The sequence below is a fragment of the Falco peregrinus genome, chromosome 3 (assembly GCF_023634155.1).
Source record: "Falco peregrinus isolate bFalPer1 chromosome 3, bFalPer1.pri, whole genome shotgun sequence".
Lineage (NCBI taxonomy): Eukaryota > Metazoa > Chordata > Aves > Falconiformes > Falconidae > Falco > Falco peregrinus.
Genome location: NC_073723.1, coordinates 113,292,538 through 113,305,923, shown reverse-complemented (window position 1 = coordinate 113,305,923; position 13,386 = coordinate 113,292,538). Strand labels below are relative to the sequence as shown.

The window sequence follows — 13,386 nt, the reverse complement described above, 5'->3', positions numbered from 1 at the left end:
ACATACGTGTGTAATTTTGGATGCATCACATTTTCAGACAGGGAGGGGACAAGGGTGAGAACAGGGGGAAGGAATTTTTTTGTAGGAAAGAAGGGAAGAAAAGGATGACAAGGGAAAGAAAAAGAGGAAAAGTGGATCGGGACTGCAAATTGCTTACTATGTTTTTTTTTTAAATAATTTATGCAATTTTAAGCATTTATGTATAAATTTTTTAATAAGCCACCCTGGAGCAAAATAGCCATTAACATCCCGACGTCCTTCTGTCCAATGGGCTCGTGTGCAGGATCAATTTCCGAGAGTACTTTCCTTTTTTTTATGACATGATAAAATGCTTTTAAAGCAACTTACACAAATATGGAAATTTTTTTCCCCTCCTCTTTTTTTTTTTTTTTTTTTTTTTTTTTTTTTATAACAGCCTCCACTTATTCACCAGGGAGAGCGAGCAAGCGAGCGAGCGTGTGTGTGTGCTGGGGAGGGCAGTTGGCAGAAGGATAGACCCAGCCCTAACTGGAACGGACCTGCCTGTCCTTCTAACAAGGGCATAAACTTTCATTAGCGATGCACACAGTCAAAGGCAATTTAGGGAAACGCGCTGTACAGAAAAGGAAAACCTCAGCGTTTTTTATACAGTGGCTCCTTGGCTCCGTCCAGGGGGCTCTATCCTTGAGCTCAGCTTGCGCTCTCCAACCAAAGTGACCCCACCGGCCACGGGGGAGGCAGGAGCAGGGGCCGGGGGGGGCAGAGCCTGGGGCTGCTCTTGGGGACGCGGGCGCCCAGCAGTGCCAGCCTCGGCCCCTCGCCTCGCCCCGCCAGCAGCCTGCATGCCCTGCAGCTGGTCTAGAGCAGCCAGTCAATATTAATGTCTTGCTGGAACCCACCGGTCCTACAAGAGGCCCAGAGGTATCTGTTGCTCTGCCCTCCATGAAGCTTTGCCCCTCCGATGGGCTAGTCCCCCCCAGAGGTCGCCATGTGGGGCTTCCACACTGACAAGTGCTTGCAGCCGCTCGATGCCCCTTTGGGGCATTAGTTACAAGCTGGCTCTGCCCAGACCAGACAGATGTGTCGCTGCTGCTCCTGTTTCCACAGGGTATATAGGCTAGTTATTTTTGCAGCTGGGACATGTTCAACTCATAGAGGAACCTGAAAAATGCCATTCCTAAAGGGACGGCTCCTGCCACTGGCCCCATGAGTAGGCACAGGAGGGACGTGACCACATGGTTGGTGTGAGAGCAGGTCAACACGAGGGGCTCGGCAGGGTCTGAAAGTCATGACCATATCTTGGAAATGAAATAAAACTATTTCTCCAGCTAGCAGTTCCCTTAGCCCTCTGTCTTTGAGGTTGAAGCTTATGCACCCTGAGCCAGATATACATTATACATGCCCAAGCGTGGGAAGTCCCTGTGCATGTTCCTATTATGTGCTTCAACATGAAGCCCTGACGCTGGTTTTTCTACAAGAGCACGTTCCTTTACCTTTTTGTATGACACACTTCCAGAGATAACACAGACCTGTGAATTTAATCTTACTGACAGCAGGCTTGCATGTTAGTGGTACCTTACACAGACGTCGCATGCTCCCGACTGCGCGCAGCCCCGGTGCGGGCTCACCCCCGCCACACAGGGCTGGGCACACACCTGCCCCATCTGCAACCTCTGTGGGTGTTTGAACTAAAGCAGAGGTAAGAAAAAAAAATATTCAAGGGGCAGCCAGTGCTCAGCTGGAAAAACACAAAGTGCCGAGAACAGCAAACCCAATCAATAACAATCACAACCCCAGCAGCGGGCGAGGAAAGCGTGAACCGTTTTGGCCTGCTCCCTGCACGCTCACCCACTTGGGAAAACAGTCCCCCGGAGGCCCATGATTTCATCCTCTCCCGCTCCACCCTACATTCACCCTCACCAAAAAGCTTTAGGGGGGTGCAAGTCCCCCAGGCTCCTGTTTTGATCAGAAACTCTGCAGAGAGGACAGAGGGTCTCTGCACAGAGGAACAGGAGTCCTGGCAGTGCGCTGGTGCCCGAGGAAGGTTCTCGATGCTATGAAAGGCTCCTCTTCCAGCAGTGCTCCTTACACCACACATCCTCCTAACCTCCCCTCCAAAGTTTTGCCCTTTGTGTCCCCCGTCCCCTCCCAGCTGCCCTAGTGTGCTGTTACTCTCCCCTTTTCTTCCCCCAAGTTCCCAACACCATCCCAGCTTCCTCCTCCTCAACATCTGCCAAGCCTCTGCTCCAGCCCGTACCCCGACTCCCCTCACACCTCTCCTCCCTCAGTCCCTCGGGCCCACCACCCACGCTGGCAGTGAAAGCTGGGCTGCCCGGGGACCAGCACCCCAGGGACCAGCCCGGGGACAGGGAAACACGAAACCTGCGCAGGGATAAGGTGGGAGCGCTCCCTTCTCCCGGCCTTGCGTCACTCCACATTCAAACTGTACAGATTTTGGGGATTTCGCTGTAGCAGCAGAGAGGTCAGCATGAGTTGAAGGTTTTCAGATCATATATATCACTCTATATGGTCTTGTCTATAGTGAGTGCTAAATATAGACAAGGCAAGCCAAACCTGGAGGTGACTTCAGTGCTGTGATGCAGGGACATCAGCCGCTGCACGGGCATCCTCTGCTACCTCAGAGCAATACAGATGTCAACAGTCACAATCTAAAATCGAGGATGTCTGCAAACCCTCTACCCTCCCACTGCTGAGAGTATGAGCCAGGTTCTCTCTCCCCCTTTCCCTCACTCAGCATCCACGATGGTTCCTTCTTCTGAGGGGTGACCAGTCAAAATCAGGCAACATTTTCTAGCTTCAAGGTCCATTTTTCCATGGGATGTTGGACCCTCTTACCTATGGCATGCCAGCATCTGTTTCAGCATAGCTACTTAAAAACTTAACAGTGGAAGAAGCTCTGAATAGAAGGGGAAAGTCTCTTGTGTGGGTCAGAATAATTAGACTGAGCTCAAATTGGCTTTAGGCATCTGCTGCTGCCTCTGAGCAAAATCAAGCCATGCTGCTTCCATCAGCATCTCTTTGCTGTTAGCCTTACCCCGCAGAACAGAGGGGACGACATATTGCCTTGTATAGGGCATCTCTGGGAACAAGACTTGCTTCAACAGAAGCCATAAAGCCTCCTTATCCAGCTATCATTAAAGCCAAGAGAAAAGAGGCCAGACAGAGAGATTGAGATGAGCCATTTCCCCAACAAACTTGCTTCCCTTTTTCATTCGCTCTGTTCTTTTTTTTCCCCCTTTAACTGTCATTAAAATAACAAGTTTCTGTTACAGTCTAAACATTCCCACATTGTATAAAGGGTTATGTTACACTAGAGTCACTGCCGGGCCCAGTGTTTGCACAGAAACCTCACTGCAGGTCCCCCCTCCTGACGAAGTGACTTATTAAAGTTTAAACAGTAATTAACAGAACAATAAAAATAAAGGGATGTTTGGGGAGTCGTAGTGCACACAGGGTTTTTGGCAGTGCCAGCACTTTTCAGTGCCCTGCGCTGGCAGAAAAAACGGCTGCAAAACCAGTGGGAGAGAGCAAGCGCTCGAAGCCAGGAAGGGGCCGCGGCGAGGCCGAGGTGCGATCCCAGCCCACACGAGGGTTGCGGAGAGCAGCAGGCTGCAGGACACGAGGGAAGGGTATGGGAGGACTGGAGGAAGGATGCTGAAAGGTCACTTGGCAGGAGGCTGAGTCAGATCCAGCGCTCACTACCAGCCCTGCGCTCAGTCTGCGCGAGTATGTACCAGCAGCACTGAAAGCCTCCACTGCCTGTTCTCCAGTTCTGCTGAGATGGCTTGGACAAGCCCCCAAGATCTGAGTTTGGGGGATTGCGTCTCTGAAACCAGACCTGGGCTTTGGGGAAGTAGCTCCTTTACAAGGGAGTGACAGGGAGGAAACGACGACCACAGAGCAACCCCCTGAGAAAACCTTGCAACAGGGACAGCTTCTACAAGAGACCTCAAGAGCAGCCCCCTTGCTTGGGAGCTTCAAAACCAGACAGGAGAAAACATCTTGTAGGCACTGGTCCTGCCCTGGCCCTGTGCAGGTGTGGGGAGCTCTGAGCTGCAGATCCAACATGTTAGTAACTCTGGGGTCATCCTGCCCTGAAACGCAGTCAGCCAGGAGCACGGGGCCAAACACTAAAGCCTAACTCGCTGTGCAGGACCACAACCCTGTCCCCCCACCAGAGCAGAACATTTCCAGTCTATGTGAAACTGGCTAATCAGGGCTCCCTTTTTAGGAGCAAAACTGCTTTTTCTCTGTTTTGTTCCCACCCCAGTTGCCTGCCTTGCCCAGGATGAGCTCTAGAGCATGTGGGTAGAGTTTAAGCTTAGGTTGTCAGCCCTCCCTGTTACCCAACATGCAGCGATGCAGAAAGATCTCACTTCAAGATATTTTTGGTGCCTATTGTAACAATTCTCAAATGTTTGCCTCAGTAGCTCACAGTGCTAGTTGGCTCTAGCCCTGATGTGTGACTCAGTACACATAGCATTGTGCAGTCCCATGTTTGCTAAATCTCTTCCAGTACAACTGCTCAGTTTGCAAATAAAAAGACAGCTCCGTAAGGGTGTATCTCCTGTGCAGCGTGAACTCCAGGAGCGCTGCCTTGAGCCCTCTCCCACACAGCCTCTGGGCTGGCCAGCCCAGCTGGGGAGCAGTGTGGCTCTCACCAGGGCTGGGGAGCAGCCCCACTGCTGCAAGGATGCATGAGGAGACCCTCCAGCACCAAAGACACATTTCAAGCTCCTCAAAGTCAACAGTTCTCATTCTGCCTCCAGCAGCTCAGTGGTATCCAGCTCAGCACTATCACTTACTGACAAATATCCACCAACATGCAAAAAGACACAAACATTGACAAGGGATTGGGACTACTTTGCTGCTCCTGCACTGCCCTCCCACCACAAACACCGTCGGGTCCCTGTGGGGACGCACAGGCACGCTTGCTGAGCAACCCATTTCTCAGCCTTTGCTCTCTCTTCCACCAGGGCTGGGAGAAGAAGTCACCTCCAGCCACCATGGACCAGGGGGATTTGTGGGCACTGAAACCGCAGAGCAGTGGTGGGTTGAGGGTCCCTGCTGACACTGCAGCTGCTAGCAGCTCGTGCCCAGGATGGGCAATCACTGCCTTTGAGTTGTTAACCCTCAGCATCATGCAGAACTTCTCCCTCCCAAAGACAACTGTGATGGATCCACTGGCTTTCCTGAGCGCAGACTGGCCCTACAGGAACATTTTCAAGTCCTCTGTAGTCTGAAGTAAATAGCAAGGATGGTCATGATTTACTCCATGGTCTGGGAAAGGAGAAAGCTCAACTCCCAAGAACGGAAGGAAAGCACTAAAAATATGACTTCCCAGGCAATTACCAATGGTGATTTTTAATAAGCTGTTTTCTAGGGGAGTGAGGGACATGGCAGAATCTGATGTTATGAATCTGAACTGTGATATGGTCTAGTGGTGGACTCGGCAGTGCTGGGCTTACGGTTGGACTCTATGATCTTAAATGTCTTCTCCAACCTAAGCGATTCTATGCATTCAGTGTAGGTTTCAAAGGTGCTGGTTTAATAAGCTGTGAGGCGAGCCTGCACTAGCAGCAACAGCCCTGCAAACGAGTGCCAGAGCAAGGGGCTGGCATATCAGGGTTCAGAATTAATGAAACCAAGACCTTGGCAACCTCAGTGGTTTTACTGCATTCTGGTGTAAATTGATAAACTCGCATGGTGCCCCAGGATGGCATGAGATCGAAAGAAGGGGGAAGGGAGAGGCTGAGTGGGAGACATACTGACACCCTTTTCCCTTACACCTGTGTTTTAACTGGGCCCCAGCAGATGAGCTGGAAGTGTGACATACAGCTTTCCATGCCTCCCCCACTGCCTTATGCCCCACTCAGCATCCCACTTCACTGCTGGGGATGTCCTCCCAAAAGCCTGTCCTGAATCCTCATGAGGTCCTTGGGTCCCGCTGCCAGGGAGGCATTTGGGATGACAGATATATCATCAAACACAGTCTTGTTTGGCCAGCAACACTATGCCCTTTTATCCCCAAACCTTCTATTGCAGCAGTTTTGTTTTCTCGGTGGCTTTTCTGCCTCCACAGGAAATTAAGAGTAACCGGCTTGTTCGGACTTGCCCTTGGAGACAGTTTTTACAGAAAGCCCCCGAATCCATCACAAGTCAGGCAAGGCAACCTCTGCCTGAAACCCCCGATCAGCTGAGTCGCTGGCTCTGCCTTTTTCTTCCCTTCACTGCCCCAAGCCAGCTGGATGCACAGAACAGCAGCCAGGATTCAGTGCTGGAGCAAGATGCTGTGTGAGCAGCTCCACAGCCTGAAGTGTCTCCCCAGGAAAGGCAGATACAGGTGTCTCTGCCATGTCTCACTCCTGGGGATCCCTTTGCACATTCCCGTGGCTTCTCTGAACTGATGGGAGCTGAGCTGCCAGTCTGCTTTCTGAAGGACTCTCCTGCCCCACAGACCGAGGATGAGTGGCTCATCTCCAGTCCTGAGCACAAGCAAGCAAAATCAATGTGTCACATATCTCTGACACTCTCAGACCAGCGCTGAGGCTCTCCTCTTCCAGACCTGCTAGGCTTGATCCCTCTCTGACTGCTCTTATGCTAACATCACTCTGCTAAGCTCAGAAGAATTATTTTCCCAGCTGACACCACGCCGGTGACCAGAGGACTGAGCTTATGCCCTCCCACTGCCACTCACGCCAAACTGAGAGAAAAAAGACACACCACCCAAATCTGAACATTTCATCCCATTCACCCAACCACAGGATGTTTTCTAGCTCCTGGATCTCCAGACCCATCTGCAGTGAGAGCGGCAGTGCTTGAGAGGGGAGGTGTGCTGAACAGGTACAAGCAGGTACAAATAGAACAGAAGGTGCCCCCAGGTTAGCACTCACATGCATTTTCCTCGGCCATGTCTGAGGAGACTTGGAGTCAGAACAGAGCACAGCTTTGCATGGGGGTCTCAAACATTTTCACAATGCAGAATGACTGTCCTGTGCACTTCCTTTTCCAACACCGTCGTTCAGGATGCCTCTACAGCAATGCCAGTAACTGCCTGTAGGGAATGTTATGTTAGAAAATTATCTAATGCACTCTTAATCATTTGGTCTTGCAATCTACAGAAGGAAACAGGAGCAGCCAGCTCCTACCCATCCTATCCAGCATCCTGTCCAGCATGGCCCTTCTTCCAGACACCCCTGACTAGATACCATTATCAGTGGTAGCCTGGTCCACATCCCAGAACTCAAGCTCTCTTTTGGTTAACAGGCCATGAAATTATTTAGACTATTCTTGATATTAAAATTCTGTTATGTTTGTAATTAACACAGAAAATCAGCAGTGCCACATCCTGCAACTCCCCTATTTTGCCGAATACAGAGGAGACTGAGCGCTCAGAAGGACTTAAGTCTTCACCTAACTATGCTTCTGGTAGGTTTATGGAAAACCAACACTTCACAGCAGACCTGTCCCACAAGGAAAGGGTTTGATAGTGCCAGAGATTTTAATCCCCATATATTTGAAATACGATATGGGAACCAGCACTCTAAAATCAGGTCTTACCCCCTTTTTTTGGAAAGGACTTTGAAACAAAAGAAAAAAATCTGCCAGCACGCTAAGCGTTCAGTGCTATCTTCAATCAGGGAAGCCTAATTATACCCATTATACTGATGAGGAAGCACTGGCACAAAGCTATGCATTCGCATGGCTACAGATACAAAGTGAATCAGTGGCAAAGCTGGAATTAAACCAGGGAATCATGGTGATGAGCTCATCACCCACCTCAGCATAGCCACACACAGCCGGTCATGGACTAGACCATGTCCTACCCATGTCCAGCAGGTTACAGAGCTGGCGAGGTGCCCTCCACACATCTACTTAACAAACTGAAAGTTTCAGTTCTAGTGCTGAGATGGCTCCGGATGCTCTGGGACACTCAGGGGACTGGTCACATAAACTGGCCCACAAACCAGTCACTCAGCTCACTGTATCAGCGACAGACTGGCGGGCTGCAGCCACCCAACAGCCAGAGCACCAGGTCTGAGCCACCACTATACCCCGCAACCACACAGGCCGTGGCAGGGATGAATCATCCGCTCCTCCTCCTGAAGCAGCTTAATCAACTTCCCTGCATGTGGATCCTTGCAGCAAGGTCCAGCCTCATCTGCCTACGTATTAATGATCCCCTAGCATGTAAAGCCCAGAGATTTTCCTTGGCACCAGGGGCCAGCACTTGCCCTGCACTCTCCCTGCCAGGTGCTGGGTGCTTGGGTCTAAGAAAGGCTGCAGAATCCCTTGGGATTGAGAGTCATTACATAAACAATACAATAGGATCACGGGCTGTAATTGTAAAAGCGCCTGAGGTCTTGGCACTGAAGTCTGCCTCAGCGAAGGCCGCTAAATGGGAGACCCAAACAAAACAAACAAAAGCCCCAACTCTGTCAGCACTTAATGAACAATAATAAATAATAAATAATAACCCTAAGAGCCAACCTAGCAAGACAGATGTGAGGCACCAGGGCAGCTCTGAGGAACACTGGCCCTATAGCAGATGCCCTCCCTCCCCAGTTTCCAGTACACTGAGCTCAGGTCTCCAGGTACCTGCAGGATTAGGTCCAGAGGGGGGAACCTGGATCTCTGTCAAGAGCACTCACCCCCCAGTAAGACGTATGAGAGCTGCAGCCTTCATATGTCCCCGGATCAGGACTGTCACCTGCTAAGTGAGCACATGTATACCAAGTCATGCCTAGCTCTTTCTTACTGCAGGATCTCTCTTTAAGTGCTAAAGGCAAAAACAAGCAGATGGTGCTGAGCAAGGGAATCCAGATAGGTGCAAGTCTGGAGAAGACTCTCCCCAGCATCGTTATAGTCTTGACTCAGAGTCCCCCACCTGTTCCGTGCAAGCTGAGCTGCCGGCAGGACATAGGGAGACCTGCTTGGCAGGGACATGGGCTGAAACAAAGGGCCTAATTTAAGTATTTTTGTAACTCAGTACTTGTGACAGTGGGTTTAGCAGTTGCCAGCCATCTGGAATAAAGAATTACAGCCACCTCCCCTAATCCTATATTGCCTAAACCCTAAAGCTGGTTATGGTGCAAGGATGAGGTGGCAGGTTGGGAGGAGGCAGGGATGGGAAGGTGGGGGTGGAGAAGGGACCACAGGAAAATTCTCAAACATTTTTATTTTTTTTTCCTGCGAGGTGCTGGGTGGTCCCAGATGTGTCAGAAGTATTTTTGCTAGGAATCAAGAGAAGACAGAATGAAAAAAAGTGGGAAGAAGGGAGACAAGGAGTCCTCCACGACCACACAGTCGCATACACCACACACACACACGCTCTCACACACGCACACAGAGGCTTACTGGTCCGCGCAGGGCTGTCAGGTAAATTAGATCTGAAAGCTGACAATTTCTGACCATATTTCCTTGATTATTTCAAACAAATGCACACCAGCCGCTGTAAGGAGATTAAAGTGACATAAACGTCCCGAGTGGGAGGAGGGAGGGCAGAGAATTCAGGTCACCCCCATCCGTCCCCCATTTGACAGCCGCTATATCGCTATCCAATCCAATAAAAAAATCCCCCCCTTTTGCTTTAATTAATTTTACAGCTAGCTTGCTTAATTACTTTCAATCAAAATCCTCCTGCCATCGCAAAATTAGAGATGGTTGAGCTCCATTAGCCTAAATTCTTCATTTCCATATAGAAAGAGGCTCCCTTGGCAAAGCCAAGAGGGCTCCCTCCCGTTCAAGCTGCCATCGGACAGATGCCTGTCCCTCTGTCTGTCCCCAGTTCCTTGGGAGAAGCAGGGGGGAGAAGGATACAGTCCTGCCACCATCCCCCTTCACACAGCATCTCCTTGAGAGCCCCAGACACGGGAGGCCTCTCTGCTCACAGCAAGGACCACCAGAGGCGAGCAGGAGAGCCTGCCCTCGTGGCCTTCCTACGGCCGCGCTGCAACGAGCATTTCCACGGCTGCATGGGGCAGCTGGCCTCCCTTCTGCTGCGGCTGCCAGCACCGGGGAACCGGGGACGGGACCTCTCCCACTGGGGCTGGGCCGAGCGCTGCCGCTGTCGTCCCACACAGGCACGCAGGCATCACTAACTCGAGCTGTCTCTGCCGGACACATGGAAAGGATATCGAGGGGGCACAGGGGCAGATCGTTTTACATCTGCCTGCTGTGGGGTTTGGTACCTTCCTTCAGAGCATTTGGCACTAGCCACTGTCAGAAACGTGACACTGTGGACCACAGAGCTGCAACGTTCCTGTAGCTCCTGTAGGCATCGTTAGCACCTCTCTCCAAACACAAATCATGAACTGTCCCATTCTGGGCTGATCTGAGAGCAGTCCCAACCGGTCTCATGTCCATGAAACCTCCTCAGAAGCGCAGGGAGTGGCAGCAATAAAGCCATACAGAACTGGAAAGGAGACAAGAACCTCAAGCAGGTGGAGAGGACGGGTGCGGGAGGAACACCTGGCAGGAGCTGGGCACGCTGGGAGCAGAGGAGGAGAACAAGCTCCTCTCAAAGGGCTGTGGGAACGGGAAAGAATTACCCTGACCGCTCCAGTGGATCACGCATGCTTTCCTCCCATTTTCTCCAACTGCCTATGACCTCCTCCTTTCCCATCTCCCCACACTACCTTGCAGAGCAGTGGTCTTAATGGGATTTTACATACGCTCAGCACTCCATGTAGGTTCTGAGCCCTGGGAACTGCCTCAGTCATTTAACCTGCCCAGTGGAACTCGGCCCTTCTCCCTCCTCCCACTGCTGCCCAGGCCACACGCACACCGAACCCAGAGCTGCAGGAGGTCCCACCAGCACCCCGGTCTCCGCACCTTCCCGCCCTTCAGAAAGCTCAAGGGGATTCATAAGCCCAAGAGCCCAACTACCCCCCGACTCCAAGGAGGACAGGTCAAACCCTTGCTTCTTCAGAACAAAACGAAGAGAAGACAAACACAGACCTATTTTGTTTATAAGCTTAAAACTGAATCCAGTGGCGCATCTACCTGGGGATTTTAGATTAAATGGTTTAAGAAACTCAAATAGGCTTTTTAATCCGGTCAAATAAAAAGAGCCCCAAAGAAGCAAAGAATTTACCCTGCCGAGCCTCATGCCTGTGAAGACAGCCAGGCAGGAACAGCTTTCTTACTCTCCGCAACTCCTCCCCACCCTGGCATGGGACATAACATATTTGCCAAAATCTGGAAGCTTAGGATACACCCTGTTCACGGCTCCTGCAGGCTTCACTTTCCCATGGACGACCCACATCTATCTATATAACACTTTCTTCATCCTTTCCATGTTCTCTTATGCTGTTCATCTGGCCCTTCCCCCCAGTACCTGGCAGGCCGTGCAAGCGCAGTGCCAGCCCCGGTTACATCACCAGCGCCAGCCAAAAGCAATCCAAGAGAAGGCACCAGAACCCCTAATCCCCATCCAACGCACACATTTATGCACCGTCTTTCGTACAAACTACCTCCCTGAATGCTTCACAAGAGATGGGCAAGAAGACGAGGGGCTGAGCAGCAGTGTGCTCGCCAGATGCAGTCGGGGACCAGCAGAGTCTGCCCAGGGAAGCTCCTGCGGAGAGCCGCAGCCAGACGGCCAGCCAAGGGCTGATGATAGAGACCAACGCTACGCTGGCTTGGGGAGTCTGATGTACATCTGGAGCTGAATCCTGACAAAGAGCAGGAAGCAAAGGGGCTTTCTTCTCTCCTGGATGACCACTTATCCAGGACTTCCAGCCTCCTACCCCCTCCCAGTATCACATCGCACCAACTTTCCAACAGAAACTGTCCCCTAACCCCCACTGCTGCTGTTCAGCTCCGGAAACGCTCAGAACCAGCCTTCCCCGGCACATGCTCTGCAATAAAATTCCCGACTTGTGTCTCGCCTGCTCCAATGCTCAGAGCAGCTGGGACAATAGAACAGAGAGGCCCTAAATCCACCAGACTCACCCTAAATAGCAATGGCCCATAATTTCGCCTGACATTCAGGAGCTTGTTATTCTTTCCCCTCGTCGCCTGGCTGGAGCTGTTCAGACCCATCAGTGTTATTCTATGCATTAAACGGGAAAAAAAACAACTCAACAACAACCCAGAGAGTTTTCAAGCCTACCCAGCAAGGGCTGAAGGGGCGGCATCCCTAGCTGTGCTGGTGGTGGGGGAACAGGAGGAACCAGTGCCTCAAACCCGGCGCCATCCCCTTCGCTGGGTAACAGCAACTAGCAGGTCCTGCGGAGACCCCCAGCAGAAACACACGCTCATCCTTTTCTCTCCGCAGCAAGGGAGCTGCAATCTCTCCCAGCCCTTCCAGCCTCCTGGTGCCAGGGAAGGCTGCTGCACACTCCTCCCCACCACCCAGGAGTGGGGAGATTTAACCACAACAGTTTGGGGTTTGGGTTTTTGGTTTTTTTCCAGGCCAGCTCCAGCTGATTAAGGACCTGCAACAGGATGTAGGGATTACAGCAAAACCTGGCTCCGGATCAAGTGGGGCACAGAGCCAAACGAGAGAGCGAGGATTGCCCCCAGCCTGGCTGCCAAACCGGCACTCGTCCTGTTGGGAGGCTGCGAGGGCTGGAGCTCTGCTGGAACAAGGCCCCTGCCCTCGCTGGCTCTGCTGGGGAATGGCCCGAAGCCCACGCTGACAAACGTGCCCACATGAAGGGCAGGGTTGTGAGGACGAGGGATCTGTGCCTCACAGGGCTTGCTGGAGAGAGGAAAATCCCTGATGGCCTCAGTCTTCATGCCCTCACCCCAGGCAAAACAGAGGTGTGAGGGGGCAGGTGCATCTCCACCTCCCATCTTGAGCAGCAGGATCAGCCTGAGTTGGAGATGGCCCGTGATTCCCCGATCCCTCTGCCAGGGTCCACACCACACAGAGCTTCTAATGGGTATCCTGGAATAACACAGGGCAAAATACTCTGTGCTGAGTTTTTAATCCAGGAAGAAATGATCAGGGAAGGCAATAATCTCAATTGGCACACAGAGCACAGCAGGATCTTGCTTCTGGGGAGGCATCAAGAGCAGAATCAGCTCCAAGGAGACTCTGGGGCTTTTTTTTTTCTTCTGCTAACACTGATGCCTGCCTGGACCAGCAGCAGCCCCCAGCATCTTTCTAAAGTGCCTGTCACTGCAATGTCCAACTGCTGTCATCCCCTGGGGGACTGCCCCCCATGCCTGGGTTTTCCAAGTCCCTCTTGGACCAGAGCAAGAGGGACAGTAGCAGTGAGAGCACTGCTCTGACCTGAAGCTGTTAGCCTCTAGTCCTATTTTAATCAGGTCTGGCAGAGCTGCTGCCTCATTTCCCAGCCTGCCACGATGGAGGGATAATTTGCCAGTGCTTTCTCAGAGAGCTCTGTGGAAGCACTCTGCAGAGCCTGAGTATGC

The 13,386-nt window shown here is 51.8% G+C and overlaps 1 protein-coding gene across 7 annotated transcripts in view; it reads right to left on the bottom strand.

Moving 5' to 3' along the window:
* Window positions 1-13,386, bottom strand: part of CASZ1 (castor zinc finger 1) — a 208,189-nt gene that overhangs the window by 64,152 nt on the left and 130,651 nt on the right. For 2 of the 7 annotated variants that reach the window (XM_055798845.1, XM_055798846.1), the window contains one exon: window positions 6,894-7,054. The exons of the other annotated variants lie outside the window; for them this stretch is intronic. In XM_055798845.1, the coding sequence (XP_055654820.1) occupies window positions 6,894-6,912 (19 nt within the window). In that variant the 5' untranslated portion in view covers window positions 6,913-7,054. The remainder of the gene's footprint in view (window positions 1-6,893; window positions 7,055-13,386) is intronic. 7 annotated transcript variants of the gene reach the window in all.